The sequence below is a fragment of the Globicephala melas genome, chromosome 13 (assembly GCF_963455315.2).
Source record: "Globicephala melas chromosome 13, mGloMel1.2, whole genome shotgun sequence".
In the NCBI taxonomy this organism is placed as follows: Eukaryota; Metazoa; Chordata; class Mammalia; order Artiodactyla; family Delphinidae; genus Globicephala; species Globicephala melas.
The window spans coordinates 66,236,593-66,252,259 of record NC_083326.1 but is presented as its reverse complement, the minus strand read 5'-3'; the positions used below and the strand labels follow the sequence as shown (position 1 = coordinate 66,252,259).

The following is a 15,667-nucleotide window of genomic DNA, read 5'->3' as shown; positions in this document are numbered from 1 at the left end:
GCGGGTGGGGAGGGGCCAGGTGACTGCAAGGAGTCTGGGCCTCCCTATTTTCTGGCATCTCTGGCCAGCTTCCCTCAGGACACACGTAGGGCTGGTCCTAAGCCCCAGCCCTTTGGGAACCATGCCTAGGTCTGCCACCTGCTTCTACCTTTCTCCCTCCAGCCAGCTTGAGAGTGCTGGCTGCAGTTGGTGTAGGGCAGGGCAGTGAGGTAGGTGGCCTGGGCTCTATCGCAATCTGACGCCCAGGCCCAGATCCTGACCATGGAGCTGCAGAGCTGCTGAAGGCGGTTGAGCTCTGCTTGCACTCAATGGGGCCTCGTGTGCTGGGCACAGTGTGAGGTACAGAAGGGACCAGTGCGTGGCTCCTGGCCAGGAGCTTAGGCTCTAGGGACAGTAACCTCTCCTGAGCCATCCATTTGTCCCCTGCCCCCGGCCCCAGGTGCTTGGCACATAGCAGACAATCGGTAAGTCTTTGTTGACTGCCGGCCTGCTTGATTCCATCAGCGCGCCTAACTGGGGCATAATATAGCACCAAACGATCTTGGGACTGCCCTTCCTTACCTCATCTGCCTCAAAAGTTTCTCCTCTGTTCGCATGCTGTTTTATCAGAGGAAAGAGACCCCAAAGGGCCAGGCGTGCTCTGCTCTGAAGGAGGGACAGGGCCCCGTGGAAGGAGCATGCACCTGCCTGCTAGTTTATTTCCATCCATCCTGGTCCAGGGCTCACCCGGGTTCCCCAGGTAAAGAGAGTTCACAGCCAGGCTGTGAACTCTCTTTATCCCCTTGGCACACTCAGACAGTTTTCCCTTGTTGTGTGTGTTTGGTACAGTTTGCCCATCTGGGATGTAGTTTCTCTTAACTCTCCTTGCCCCACAGTCAGGACAAGGAGCTCTATGGAGTAGCTTTTCTCAAAGCAGAGAGGAGTGGAGACCCAGGTTCTCAGCCCACTTCTGCCCCTAGTTTGCTATGGATTGAGGGAGACAGGTCGTTTTTGCCTCTCTGGGCTCTAGTTCTTGTGTCTGGAAAAGGAAGGCACCTCACGCGGGGCTCCCTGAGACCCCTCTTGACTCATCAGTGCCAGAATCTAGAAACTCCATGACTCGAGAGGCAGTGTGTGGAGAGGCTGAGAGCACAACTGTGGGCTCTCCGCCAGCTCATGAACCTTGAGATCTTAGGCAGGTCACCTCATACCTGTGCTTCAGTTTCTTTTTACACAGAATGGGATAATAATGCCCAACAGGCAATAATGTGTATACACAACAGCACACACAAGATGCTTAACAAATAGTAGCTTTTATTTTTCCCTCCAAGACTTTCCTGGTTTATTTGCACCTGGAGACAAAACCCTCTTAGGACGAATTGGAGACTTTGTCCTCATTGTTAAATTTTTATAATTTGAATTTTGTTTTGCCTAATATTATTTGGGGTTTGGAAATATTTTTAGTGTGCAGGATTCTGTTGTAAAGAGATGAAGGTTGATGCTCTCAACTTCTGACTCCAGTGGGCAGGGTGTGCAGCTGCAGCATTCTCACAGCCTCCCTCCTCCCTCCTGTCCCTCCAGCTGTCCCCGGAACGCCCCAGTACGTGGACGAGCAGTTCCTGTCACGCCTGTTCCTGTTTGTGGCCCTGGTGATCATGTTCTGGCTATTGATTGCCTAATGCTGGGCTCCCGGCCTACATCCATGCAGGGCCTCTGGACTGGTGACATGCCACCCCCACTCTTGATGTTTGGCTTCCTGGCTAATCCTGACCTCTGGAATCAGTGGGGTCAGTGACACATCAAGGAGTTTTGCTTCTCCATCAGAGCTTTGGGACTCAAGACCAGTTGTTGAGGACCCTGGAGTGAGGCCACTGCTGTAAACACCTCAGGCCTTGGCATTGAGTCATCTCTTATGGGTTACACCGTGAAATCCTGTCCCAGCCAGCTCAGCAGGTCCTGACTCTGCACAGGAAAGAGGCAGGAGAAGAGGAATTGTCAGTACAATTTCACCTGAATTTAATATTAAAAAAACAAAGGGACGAACCAAATATGGAAACTTTTTTACATCTCTTTAAATACCCCTTGGTAAGTGGCCTCTGAAGTCAGTGGGACTCCTCGTATAGAGAGGTTCCCCGTCCAGATCACAGTGCTATTCTGTCCTATTTCCTCTTCAGAGATGCAAGAAATTGCTGTCCTATTAAGATCATAATTGCCGCAGCTGGAGCTGGAGTCAATTCATGAATTCACCAGGGACCCAAAGATCTGTTGCCTCTGGGCTGTGCTCAATGTCTTTGGCTCCAGAGTGGCTTGAATGACCTCCTGGTTTCCTGGCGTAGATTATCCCCAGAGACATGTGGTTTCCCATCAGTTTTCCCCCAAAACTATGCACATCTGCCTCCCTGCCAGAGGGTACCCATTCTAGATTACTGTTGAAGCCAGGACGGACTGCATGTTAGGAAAGACCTGCAGTTGGGACTCAGGTGGGATTCGGAGCTCAGATGCAGGAACGACTGAACAAGCAGCCTTGTCCCTAAGGCCGCAGAAGCTCCAGGTGCATCCTTTCCCAGACCCCACAAAGGAAACTGGGAGCCTTGTTGAGTCACCCCAGCTGCATGTTGAAGACCAGACCTCAGAAGCCAAATTGTCCTTAAAGAAGAGGCAGGGAAAGGGGAGACCCAGCATGTGACTCTGATTTTGGTATGGTTTGAAGACCTCTTGTGTGTGTGCTAAAACCAGAGAAGCACGCTACTCCAGAGCAGGCAACCCCTGGTGGTTTGTAAAGCCGGGCGCAGAGCCCAGGGAGCCTCAGCACAAAGATAGGATGTGGTCTGCCTGTGGAAGTCTTCCCCTGGAAACTTTCAGGGAAGTCATTCTTCCCAAGCCCTTGATTTGTTTTTCAACTTCACAAGCTGCTTCTTCCGAATTTGACTGAGGGAGTGTGTTGCCAGCAGGAGAACAGTTCACCTGGTGGAATGGTTCTCGCTCTGCCAGTCTGGCATCTTCCTAGAAATCCAGGCTCTTCCAGGAGACCCTTAGGGTAGGGGGAGATGGACTTACTCTGAGGGCCTCTCTGTCACTTCACCAGTCCACACTGCTCCTGAGTTTACCCGCAGCAATAGCCAACAAGTGGTTGAAAGCTCCACCTAGTGTTTGTTCCAGATATGGTTCTGCATAGCGTGTGGAAACCAAGACCTTGAGGAAGATGAGGGAAGCCCTTCTCCTCTCTCCATTGCACCCCCCGCTTCCCCTCTTACCTTTCAGTGCCAGAGTTCAGTGTTTAAACAGACAAAATACAAGTATTGAATAGGTGGTTCATTTGCCGAATCCATTTGGTAGGAATAAGCCACCTGCTTTACGGTGTGCCTGATGGATTTTAAAGATTCTCTGGGCACCCACTCAAAAGTGCTCATTTTATCACCTGGAAATCCCAGGTCTGACGGGCCTTGGTTTCTCAGTGCAATGGCCCCACCTAGTGATGGGAGAGAGGACTTCAGTCAGATGGATCGAACAGAAATGGGTTTCCAGAAGAAAGGTTAAAAAAAGAAGAGTTGTAGGTAGGAAGACAAATAACTTTGACCCTTTAACGAAGAGGAGTGAGCCCAGGAGAGCTCCACCAGCAAAGGCATCCCAGGAACCTGTTAGCAAAGCCAGGTTGGCCATGTGCCCTTTGATTTTGAACCTTGCAGGTCCCCACTCATGCTCTGCCAGGAGCTGGGGCAGGAGAGCCGACTTGGGACTGCTGGCCCAGCCCCGACAGGGAGGCCCCTTCCCAATGCCCCCGCAGGCTCACCACCTCACCCCTCTGCTGAGGCATTTTTCCTTTCTTTGTGTGTGTTTTCTATGTTCTTGGCCCCCAACCCCTCCTGCCACCTTTGTGGATTAGGACCAGGTCCCAACCACAGTCAGAAAATAATACTGTGTACACCTTGACCGGTCACTAATTTTCACAGTTGTAAAAGTGATTTGATTTAGAATTAAACAAATGGTTTTACATAACTGTGAGCTGTGGACTTACTGTGTCAGGGGAGTGGGGGGGAATGGGTTGAGGACTGGTCTGGCCTCCGCGAAGATTGAGGATGAAAGTCTTCAAACACCCATGGATAATTAGAAATGAGAAGCATAGGCTGGAGGCCTGGCTTCATACACAGCCCCACGCAAGGTGTGACCTGTCTGACAGGCAGACCCAGTCCTTATAAGTGTATGGAATTCTGAAGGTTGTGGGCTGCCACCCTGGAGCTTAGCTTGTGGCCAAAAAGAGCCTTGAGGAGAAGCAGGTTGTTCCGTGTCAGCATCTCTCCCCACGTTCTTTGACAAGGCAAGCTGGCCTCCAGCCAAGCCCTCTACCTGTAATGGGGCGTGCTGCTCCATAAGGTTCCGTGAGGTTCTCAGCAGAATGTGAGATGGAAGATGGTGATATTACAAACCTGGCCCAGCCTTGGGCTCCCCAGCACATCAGAGCTACAGGTCATCCGTCTGAAAGGAGTTCTTTTCTCCCTCTTAAACTTTGACCTAACAGTTATCACATTGAATAGTGCCAAGACATAGTAGGAAATGCAAAGGTAAGGGAACTCCAGGAATTCATAAGCCCAGTAAGAAAAGGAAACAAGACACAGAAGTAGAACAGGACAATAAGGCCTCCATGTACCAGTTGTTCAACCCCAATAGCCATCAACTCAGGTCCAGTCTTGTTTCATCCCCACCCTGACACTGTTCCTTTCCCGTACCTGCACTGTTTTGAAGCAAATTCTAGTCATATCTCACCTATGAAGTATTTCAATATGCATCTCAAGGATTTTTAAAAATATAACCAAGATACTCTTTTATGTACCTTTAAAAATTGATGGTAATTTCTTAATATCATGTATCCAATCATTGTTCAAATTTTCCTAGTTGTCTCATAACTCTTGTACAGTTTGAGTTGAGATCCAGATTAGATCCATACATTGCTATTGGATGTCTCTTAAGTCTGTTACATCTGTAGGATCCTCTTCTGTCTCTTTTCTTTCCCTTGCAGTTAGTTTGTCCTGTTCAGTTTCCTACAACTTCACTTTTGCTATTTGCATCACTGTGGTATTAACAAACTCTTCTCACTCTTATATTTCCTGTAAATTGGTTGTTAAATCTAGAGGCTTGGCCAGATTCAGGCTTGATTTTTTTTTTTTTTTTTTTTTTTGGTAAGACTATGTCATGAGTGGTAGTGTATACTTCTTGTTGCATCATATCAGGAGACACAATGTCTGGTAGTCCCTCTTTGTGATGTTAGCAGCCCTTACTGATCATTGTTGAGAACAGCACTGTCCAATAGAATTTTCTGCAGTCGTGGAGATGTTCTCTGTCTGCACTGTGCAACACAGTAACCACTAGCCACATGGGGCTATCAGGCACCTGAAATGTGGCTAGAGTACTGAAGAACTGAATTTTTTATTTTATCTCATTTTAATTTAAATAACCACGTATGGCTAGTGGCTACCATATTGGACTGTGCAGATTTAGGTTAGTTCACAGGGGTTGCAAAATGATATAATTGAAAATAACAATGTGTTAAGGGTTTAGAAACAAGACTGCACTTCTGGCAGAATGGGACAACATAATTACAGAGAACATGGGGAGCAGTGGGGTTGTGGGGGACAGCTGGTGGTTGTAGGAATGGCAGAATGTTACAAGGGCAGAAGGTATTCAGGAAAAAGCAGAGTCCTGGAGCGAAGGGAGTAGGGAGAGAAGGCTGTAGGGTGAGATGTGGTTAGTTCTTGAGGGCCAGGTTTGGCTGTTATTTTGTAGGCAATAGGGAGCTATTCGTTTTTGAGCACAGAGGTGACAGAAACATAATTTTGGAAGATTAATCAGTCCATTTTAGGTAGGATGATTCAGGGAGAGGAGAAATTAGAGGTCCAAGACTGGCTTGGTCTGAGGCACATGGAAGTGACACTGGGAGTATCTGGCCGTGGACCAGTAGACCAGTTCCCTCAGGATGGCAGAGCCAGACCTTAAGGTATTTGTCAGGGCCCAGGTCCTCATTTCTGTAGGCCCAGAGAGTTGATTGTGAGTCAGTCAGCAGGATTTGGCCTCAAGGACTGACCGAGCCATGGTCAGGTAATCAAACTGCAGACAGGTGACCTGGTACTAGAAACCCAGGAGGCTTTCTCCCTGCGCAGGCCTTTTCTGCCCTCCAGAACTCCCTTTGAGTTCACAAGCGATTTTGGAATGTTCTTTGTATCCATGTTGAAAAGGTATCTCTGGGTTTTATCATTTCTATAGACTGCTGTTCTCTTCCTTTACATTTCAACTTTTCATTTCTCAAAGTTACCTGAACTTCCCTGGGAGCAACTTGGGGGGAGTTGTTTATCCTCCCACTCCCTGCTGGTGAAGACCATGAGGCTGGAGGTGGGAAAGAAGTGTAGTGAGAGTGAGGAGGGAGAAGAGACAGACCTGGGTGCCTTGCTGTGGGGCAGAGGGAGAGGGAAGACTCCCAGGGGCCTTGGTTCCAAGGCTGCCAGTGTCTGGGAAAATACAGTGTAACCTCTTTCCATGTGCAGGGCAAATAAAAGCCTCACCCCTTTTTGCTAGCCACTCTCCTTGTCAGGAGAGTCCCCTGGATCACCATCACTTTAATTCAATACACAGTTTTGTCTTTACTATAATCAGAGCAGAGATAGCCTCAGAAAGTAAAGCCGACTGCTGAAGAGGGTTCCCAGGAATGAACAGAAATGAGGCACATCGCCCACACTGCCCCTCAGCACTTTCTTCACACTCAGGACTTCAGGGGCCACCTGCCACACCCAGAGGAGAAAAATCTGACCTGCATCTGGTTTGGAGTACACGGTCAGAGCAGGAAGGAAGAGGATTGTGCTCACCTTTGTGTACTTGAGTGCTGGGTTGAACTTCGTCCTTGGTGGGAGTGTTGTGATCCATTTCCTTGGGCCCCATCCCTGTCCCTTCCTGGTCATTTGTACACTTTTCTTATGACCTATATCTGATCTAAGGAAATAACAGTTGCCAAAGACCCAGCACAAGAGAATCAGATGGGAGGGACCTCAGGGACCGGCTGATGTGGCCGAACCTTAGTCACACAGAGGACCCAAAGCCCCTCCCAAACCAAGTGAGGGGAAGTGGTTCTCTCAAGGCCCCTCAGCCACCTAGCGGCTGCGAGAAACCAGTCTGCTGTCCTAAATCCTGGTCCAGGGCTCTTCTCTACAAAGAAGAGTCCGAAGGGCAAATCCAGACCACTGGTACATTTCCTTTGACCTACATGGCATTTTTAGAATTTGAATGTTACCAACATTTTTAAAAGAGGGAAATTTCACCTAAATACCTGGATTTTTGGCTTATCTTGAAAAATTGGAAGATCTGGTGTTCGGGGTTCATTTATATACCTACTTGGCCTGCTAAGGATCTGCCACTGAGTGTCAGCTTGCTTATAGTGGCACAGACAAGTGGCTTCTCTGAGCTGGAAGCTTCTAAGAAAAGCCCACCCTCAACCCCCCCGCCCAAAGCTATTTGTGGGTAAACCTGGTTTCTCCATATTCATATTCTTGATTCCAGACACTACTGGAAAGAGCTTTCGACTGGGGATTAAGAGCCAGCGTTCCCATCCCAGCTCATCTAATAAGCTGAGCCATTTTGAGGTTCGAACTTGTCCCCTCTGGTCCTCAGCTGTCCCCATCGGTAAAATGGGCAGAGGGTCCCCTGTGTTGAGATCTCCAGCCTGCGCAGAATCACCCTCACCAGTTCGGGCACCCACAGAGGGCGCAGAGTCTAGCGGGCACCAGGGCCGCCGCAGAGCCCGAACCAGGGGGCGGGGCTAGGCCCAGGGGCGGGGCCTGGCGTCGGCTGGGCGGGGCGTAGGCGGGCGGGCCCCCGTGCCAGGTGCGGTTTGGTCCTCCCCGGGCGCCGTAGGCGGCGCATCTCGCTCGCGCCCCGGGCAGAGGTCCTCGCGCGTCTGAGGCGGCGGCAGGAGCTGAGCGGAGACGGCGCTGTAGCGGCCTCCTCTTCCCCATTTCCGCGCTTCTGGGACCATGGCCGAGCAGGCGGGTAAGGAAGGGCTGCGCCGTCCTGTCCCGGCCCCGGGGCGCCTGAGGGGAGCTGGCGGCCTCTCGGGGGTTTCGGGCTGAGTGGACCCTCGTGGGTACCGGCTCCTTAGAGAGAGAATTTGGGGAGTGAGCACAGCGCTCCCCGAAGACTCGGAGGTTGTGGGGAGCGGGGATAGAGGGCTCGCGGGGAGGTGGGGCAGGCGGGGTTGGCGGCTTCCCGCGAGTCGAGGTCCTTGGGAGGAAGGGATGTTGGGGGGGCACCTTTTTTTGTGGACCTGGAGACTGCAGGTCCTCAAATTAAAACTCTAAGGAAGCTGAGGGGACCGGTTTCCGTTGGAGTCACAGTTTGGGGGAATATGGGGAGTACGGCATCCTCAGAGTTTGGGTAGGTTCTGAGGGTATGGAGAGTTACCCCGTGTTCTGGATTTTCTGTGGAAAATTGAGGAGAGTATGAGTTTCCCACGGGATCCAAGCCTTCTGGAGGGTATCTTGGTGCCTGCGGTCTCCTGGGTCTTGGGGTTCTTTGCAGGAAGTAGGGCATTGTGGGCTCCCTTGGGGTTTAGGACACGACTGGGGGTAGGGAGAGATTGGAGCTTCTTCCTGAGGCAGGTAGGGCCCCTGGGGCTCTGGGCCCTCCCATGGCCCCTCTGAGACCAGAAAGGAATGTGGCCAAACACCTCCTGGAAGGAAGAGTGTCTAAGGGTGAAGGGTAGCTTCAGGGTTAGGTTGGCTGGGCCTGTGGTCCCCTCCCTCCCAGTCATTTCACACCACCCTGCAGCTTCCTGCCCTCCTTGCCTGTCCCCCAGTACCAGGAACTTTCTGTTTCCCAGAAAGTTGTGGGAAACACCCACCTGTGTGGGTGGCCCAGCCTCTGGGTCGACCAGGGTCAGCATCCAGAAGCTTTCTAGAGCTGGCAGGAGGGAATAGTGGAGGGGGGAGGCTGTCCTGGATATCTGCCCCCGCTTCCTGGTTTTCAGCCTGTGGACAGTCACTTCCTCCATCCTGAATAAAAGGACCAGGCCACCAGTGGGTCACTTCCTCACCATGGGAGCATGGGATTTTCTCCTCATTCTTAATAATAGGCTTTTAGAGAAAAAGGGCTAGGGGTAGACATTCTCCGTCCCTTCCTATTTTATTTTTTTTTAGTTTCCAGAATTCTTTGTCTCAAATGATTTCTAATGATTTTTTCTAACCTTTGAGTAACATAGGTTCCCTGTCTTGAACCTTGATTCTCAGAAACTTGCGAAAGATCTTAGAGTGCAATAGTGTTTATTAGATCTTTCTCTGAGTGAACCAAAAAGCTGTCTAGAGGCATCAGTGCCTCTAGATGCATTCGTTTGTACATTCTTCCATAAGAATATTTGTTGGATACTTCTGGGCCACACGCTAAGCCAAGCGCTGAGGAGTATAATGATGAGCAAAACGACACAGTTCTTGGCCTTTGTGGTGCTTACAGCCCTAGCGATGTACAGTAAATAATTGAGGTGACAATTGAGATAAATGCCATAATAACTGAGATAAGCAGTTGAGATATGTGCCATAAGATTGCACCAGGGGCAAGGGAAGTGGATAGGGAACACATTCCTTTATGAAGCAAGTTTATGCTGAGCCCTGAGGATAAGTAGAAGCTAGTCCAGCTAAGAAAGGGTGAAGAACTTTTCAGGCAGAGGGAACATAAAAAAGCCCTGAGGCAGAAAGGCATGTGGTGCCTTTGAAGACTGAGAGAAGGCCAGTACAGCTTTTTTATGGATGAGGAGACTAAGGTTCAGAAATTACTTGTTCAAGGTTCCATAGCCAAAAAAATAGCAGTGGTCAGAGTTCATATTTTCTAGCTTCAAATTTGGTGCATCATCCTCTCTGAATCACAAACACTAGAATGAGGTTGCCCGTGGAGTCAGAGAAGGAAGCGGGACTTAAACTTTTACTTGTTCTTGAACACAGTCAGAGCTGTGTTCCGAGACAACTCAGATTCCTGTGTAACAGAAGAATCAACAGAGAAATCAAATATTTGCTGAGTACCGGTGATGTCTAAGGCACTGGGCTGGGCCAAGTGTTACCTGTTATAAATTTTAACAGATGCTAGAGATAATGTAACTCTCCTCGTTTTACATGTTAAGAAACTGAGGACTAGGGAGAAAAATGGATTTGTCTAGGGTTACTCAACTAGCGGTAGAGCCAGGTCTAACCTAGAACTTGTTCAGTGCTCTTTCCAATATTTCAGGGTCCTTGAGGCATACAGGGTCTGGCACACAGTATTTGTGGAAATGAATAATATGTGGTTTGTGCCTTTGAGAAATTCACTATTTAGAGTAATTGAGGAAAAAATGAACAAATCAAGGCAAGCTATTATAAGGCCTATAGGTGATAACATAAGGGAATTTCAAAGATGAGGGAGAACTTTATTCATACATTTATCCCACAAGTATATATTGAGTTCCTGCTGTGTGCCAAGCACTTCTAGGCCCTGGGGGATACAACAGGGAGCAAAATAGATCAAATCCCTTCCCTCGTGGAGTGTATGTTCTGGTGGCGAGAGACAGACAATAAGTAAATACATGAATATCATATGTCAGGGATAAATGCTCTGAAGAGAGATGAAGTATGATAAGGGCATAGGTGCAGTGGGAGGTCAGGGGAACCTCTCTTCGATGACATCTGAGCAGAGAAATGAAGCAAGGGAGTGAGCCATTTGCATATCTGGGGGTAGAACATTCTGGACAAGGAATAAAAGAGAATGAGCAAAGACCCTGAGCCAGGAATGTGCTTGGCATGTTTGAAGAACAGCAGGGTGTCCAGGGTGGCTACAAGATTTGGTCAGGGAATGCTTGACGGAGGTAAGATTTGAGAGATCTCAGGTAGGTTAAAAAAAAGGGCAGGGGGGTTTAAGGGGTAAGGAATAAAACTGTGGGAGTAGGATTGCAAAGGCAGATGAGTTTCAGGATCTTCACAAGGGGTGGTGAATTAATATGTGTGGTGGAGGCAAAGATTGGGAGGTGTGGGAAGTGGAAGATACGGCTGAGAGGGTGAGTGAAGCCAGACTGCAGAGGGTTTAATGCCAGGCTTGTAGACTTTTCTGATCTGCAGCAGAGACCATACGTTTAGAGGCAGGGAGAGTCATGATGTGGGCATTTTGTGTTTATGCTATCAATCTGGCTTTGGTGGGCAGGATGAATTGGACAAGGGTAAGGAAGAGCACCAGTCTGGAGGTGGGTACATACAATGGACCCTGAGCTGAGGTTGTTACTGATAGGAATGGAGAAGGAGGCACTGACCAGAGGAAAATGCCTCATGTCATGGGCAGGGTTGGGTGACTTGAATGGCTCTGGATATGGGATGGAGGGAGCAAGGTAGGGTCCAAGAAGACCACAAGGTTTTAGAGCTGAATAGAAACGCATCATGTTCAAGAGGCAGTATTAGGCTTTCCACATTCCTGGTGGGTTGTCTGCCTCTTCTGGAGACTATGCTGATTTCCAGCCCAGGGCTGGCCTCTGATCAGTGCAACCTGGGGTTGGGGGCTTGGGCTCAGGCCTACTAGGGAGGGGTGGAGCCCACCCCCAGGTATCATTTCGGCATTTCAGTGAGAGGGTGTGGAGCTGTAGCAGTCTCTTACAAGTCTATATTCTTTCCCACTCTTGACGTTTCCTTATACAGTAGCAAGAATTAGATTCTTACCTATTAATTCACATCCAACAGTAGCTAAAACACGAAACCATTGCTTGGTTCTATCAAAGTACACCTTGAGCGTCCATCCTGGGATTCTATTTTGTCAGATCTCTCTACTTGTAATTTATTTTTCCAGTAAAGAAAGTCTAAAATGTAGTTGAAGACAGACTTTGGAGTAAGCAGACCTGTGGTCTAATCCCAGCTCTAACACTTGTTAGTTGAGCAGTTCAGTTTCCTTTTCATTAAAATGGGAACAATAATAGTCCTTCGATACTAGTCCTTATTTCATGGAATCTTTATATTCAATTAGTTCATGCTTGCCTAGTGCTTAGGACACTGCCTGGCATATAATAAGGACTCAAAGAATTTTTTTCCCTGCCATTGACAATGGGTTGAGAACTGCCATCTGAGAATGTATGAATTGGTTAACCAGTTCTCTGATAAAGAGATTCTTTGTAGGCCTTCCCCTAGATAAGAAAATGCCTACTCATTCACAGCTAAGTAAACTTATGGTTGGAAGTGAGAACCTGAGTGCCTGAAAGCCGAAAGTGGCAAGAACCATCTGTCTTGTTTGTTTCTCTACCAAGTGTCTTATTACTCCACCAAGCTTGCCTTGCCCCCAGTACCTGGTTTGTCCCTCTCTGACATGTGTTATTTTTTTACATATCCTTGCCCCTCATACCCATGAGCACTCGCTAAGGGCCCCATAAGTTTGTGGCCTAGTCTCTGTCTTGCACATGGACACATAGAAGACATTTGCTGAATTTGTTTTGAAAACATTCCCATCAGATTTTAGAGGCTAATGTATTTAATAGCTCAGCGTTTTCCCCAGCCAGTCCCCTAGATATACATGAAAGAAAGAAGAAAAGGTACTCACAATTCAGTTGCCAACTAAGTGCCAGGCACTGTGGGAGGTATTTTCAGGTAATATTATGTTATTTCTCTTAATCCTCTTGGTAATGCTGTGAGTGATATTCTCTTTTTAAAGATTAAGAGACAAGGGGGTGAAATAGGTAAAGGGGATTAAGAGGTACAAACCTCCAGTTATAAATAAGCCACAGGGATATAATATACAGCATAAGGAATAAGGTCCATAATATTGTAATAACTTTGTATGGGGACAGGTGGTTACTAGACTTTTTGTGGTGATCATTTTATAATGTATGCAAACATCAAATCACTATGCAGTACACCTGAAACTAACATAATGTATGTCAACTATATTTCAGTTATTAAAAATTACTGATAGGAGCTGGGGGAGAAAGTTATTTGTTTACTTTCTTAAAGAAAATAAAGATTAATAGTCAGGCTCAGGGCTTCCCTGGTGGCGCAGTGGTTGACAGTCTGCCTGCTGATGCAAAAAAAAAAAAAAAAGTCAGGCTCAGAGAGGTTAAATAATTTGCACAAGGACACAGAGCCAGGTTTCAAACCCAGATCTAACTCCGGTTCTTCTGCTTGACCCTTACAAATTTTTCCTAATAAACTAAGGAGAGGCAGAAGAGAATAACAGCGAGAATAAAACCTCTGAGATGTCTGTGTCTGTGCCTTGACCTGAAAAATGAGAGGCCCCTGTTTTAGTGTCACAGACTCTCAGAGTTAGGAGTAATTTGATCCCTCCTTTTTTTTTTTTTTTTTTTTTTTGCGGTACGTAGGCCTCTCACTGTTGTGGCCTCTCCCATTGCGGAGCACAGGCTCCAGACGCGCAGGCTCAGTGGCCATGGCTCACGGGCCCAGGCGCTCTGCGGCATGTGGGATCTTCCCAGACCGGGGAACGAACCCGTGTCCCCTGCATCAGCAGGCGGACTCTCAACCACTGCGCCACCAGGGAAGCCCATGATCCCTCCTTTTATGAAGGAAGAATCTAAGGTCCAGAGAAGTCCAGGAGCGCCTTTAAAAATCATCTAATCTTTCTTCCTTAGACACTCCTTTGGTAATATTTGATAAGCTAGTGAGGAGGAAAACTCTTTGGGATACAGGGGAGAATATCTAGAGGAATGTTAATCATTACTGTTAATCTTGTTGGTAGTCACTTCATTCAAATGTGATCTCTTCTCTCTTGGTTGTTCCATACCAGTTGCTGCCCTGCCCCTCTGCTTCCTGCTTTATCCTGGAACAAGTTGGATTTATATACCTGACCTGCCAGCTCCCAGGGGGCACAACAGTTACCGTACTTGTTTTGTGCTGCACTGAATTGGCTGGGTTTTGTTCCAGGTTCTCATAGTCTAGTGGAACATGAGAAGCACCAACGATTTTTTTTCTCAAGTGAAAGGATAGGATCTGTGCATGTTGGTTCAGGCCAGGCTTTATGGTCTCACAAGCTCTCAGTGCTTGGGGATTTCTCACCACTTTGAAGTTGAAAAGGACTAGTTTGCAGAAACCAAGTTCTTAGACCAAGATTAAGGTGAATGTTAGTGTCTTGTGGGAAACTCACTGGCCCTGAGCTGGGGTACCAGGCTGAGCCCTTCCATGGAATAACTGAGCCCTTCCAAGTCTCAACTTGTCTGAGGCTGCTTAGGATCATAAAAATGCAACAGGTCTGGTAGTCTCAGAACTTGGGTTTGAGCCCCTTCTGGACCAGCTTTCTGATGGTTAGACAACTCAATTCTTCTCCAAGCCCATTTTTCTTTCAGAAAAATGAAAGGCTTAGGTTTGAGTAGATGATTTTTAAAGGCCCTTCCAGCCTTACCATCCTGCTACCCTAGTGCCTACCCCAGTAGTCACAGATTGTTTGAGGCTCATGTCACCAATTATTAAGTTGGGAGAGAGAAGGGTATAGAAGCTGAATATATTTTATACCAGCATTCAAAAGATCCTGAAGGTGAGAAATGTTGTAATGGCCATTTGTTACAATTCTCACCTTGTTTGCATCGCACACTTAGCACTTCCTAAAAGCAACAAATCCCAGTAATAACCATGAAGGCATGTTTTTCTGATTATTAAACACCTGACAAGGGCTCCGTATTGTTTGAAGCTGCTGGGGACATTTACTTAGTCAAGCTCCCTTTCTGGACTCTGACAATCAGTAGCCACTGTTGATAAGTCTGCAAATAGGAGAGGTAAACACAGTCGAGGGAGAGGTGAACAGCCTGGTACAATGAGGTATTTTCCTAGAGGAAGACATTCCCAGCCGGACTGGACCCTAGATTGGTCTTCCACTAGGCCTCACAGAATCTCCAAGACTTTGTATTATTACATTTCTCTTACATTTCCTAGAATGAAGGTTGTAAGAGAGTTAGGATCATTGACTTTTAGGGCTGTGTAAGGGAGCTGAAGAGGCCAAGAGTATTTTTGAAGAAAGTCTGGGTTTGGGAGGCTGAAGGCTCTGCGTGAATAGCGTCCCTCGGGTACAGTGTGACAGACTGAGGCATGTACGTCTACATGTGACTTTTCCTGGAGGTAGTCACGGGGGAGCCAGGACACATTCCAGGTGAATCATTGCTGCTGACCATTGGAGCTTATCTTTGGAAATTACCTTTATAGCTGAGAGTTGGGTCCAGTTTTTCAGTTGGATTTGCCACACAAAGGAGTGTCAGTTCTGCACCACACTTCATGCTAGACCCTGGAGATTTGAAGATGATCAAGATGCAGTCTTTGCCCCTTAGAGCTGGGGGCGGTGGTGCAGAGAGGAAGGGACTAAAGGAGACAGAAACATAATGAACTGTAGTTATAGAACAAATGATATAAAACAGGTAATACACCAAGTGAAACAAACACTTCCTGCCTTTGGGGGACCATTAAGGAAGGATGGAAGTCTGATTAAGGGACGAAAAGGTGGGTAAATAAAGTATCCTAAACACACAGAGTAGCTATAGGTGTGAATGTTAGGATACAAGACCATGCATTTGTGTGGCAGGAATAAAAGATAAATCAAGATGTGACTAGAGCATTCGTTTGTACAAGAGGTTGAAAGATAAAGGTTCTTTGGGGCCACCTTGTGGAGGGCCATCCCTTCTTTCTTTTTTTTTTTTTGCGGTACGCGGGCCTCTCACTGCTGTGGC

The 15,667-nt window shown here is 47.7% G+C and overlaps 1 protein-coding gene across 5 annotated transcripts in view; it reads left to right on the top strand.

Moving 5' to 3' along the window:
* Positions 1 to 15,667, top strand: part of LOC115855492 (E3 ubiquitin-protein ligase RNF185) — an 87,585-nt gene that overhangs the window by 24,343 nt on the left and 47,575 nt on the right. Inside the window, exon 7 of one of the 5 annotated variants that reach the window (XM_030860851.2) lies at positions 1,561 to 3,961. The exons of 3 other annotated variants lie outside the window; for them this stretch is intronic. In XM_030860851.2, the coding sequence (XP_030716711.1) occupies positions 1,561 to 1,658 (98 nt within the window). In that variant the 3' untranslated portion in view covers positions 1,659 to 3,961. Of the gene's footprint in view, positions 1 to 1,560; positions 3,962 to 7,873; positions 8,008 to 15,667 lie in introns of those variants that run through there. One more of the 5 variants, XM_060310499.1, reaches the window with a different exon arrangement.